General features: G+C 62.3%; 1 protein-coding gene across 1 annotated transcript in view; it reads right to left on the bottom strand.

Moving 5' to 3' along the window:
• KIAA1161 (KIAA1161 ortholog) overlaps positions 1-430 on the bottom strand; it is a 3,911-nt gene that overhangs the window by 2,398 nt on the left and 1,083 nt on the right. The window contains 2 exon segments of the mRNA XM_014534260.1: positions 2-425; positions 427-430. The exon segment at positions 427-430 is cut by the window's right edge and continues 283 nt beyond it. Coding sequence (XP_014389746.1) covers positions 2-425; positions 427-430 — 428 coding nt within the window.

The raw sequence follows: 430 nt of genomic DNA, 5'->3' as shown, positions 1-430 counted from the left end.
GCCGGCCGGTGGGCTCGCGCACGAACAGCTCTCGCTCCACGCCCTCGCCAAAGGACGAGGAATTGTAGTTGACGAACGGGTGCACCCAGAGCGTGACCTGAAATCCAGCGTCGCGCAGGCGGCGGAACATGTCGCTGGCGTTGGGGAACTTGACCTCGTCGAAGTCGAAGTCCCCGTAAGCAGGTGTGTACATGTCGTCGATTTCCAGGTGGCTGCTGTTGAAGCGGTGCTGCCGGATCTGCTGGGCGAAACGCTGCACCTTGTCCTGGTCCACCTCCCGCCCGTACAGCACCCACGTGGACCAGATGGGGTCCCGGAAGGTCTCGGGTGCGGGCACCTTCGACGGCTTATTGAAATAGCGCCGGACCATGTACTTGTGGATGGAGGTGATGTCTGAGCCGACACACACACGGTAGCTGAGCTCGAGCGC

Source organism: Myotis brandtii, unplaced genomic scaffold (assembly GCF_000412655.1).
Source record: "Myotis brandtii unplaced genomic scaffold, ASM41265v1 scaffold1270, whole genome shotgun sequence".
NCBI lineage: Eukaryota > Metazoa > Chordata > Mammalia > Chiroptera > Vespertilionidae > Myotis > Myotis brandtii.
The sequence above is the reverse complement of the archived record's forward strand: the minus strand, read 5'-3'. Positions and strand labels throughout refer to the sequence as shown.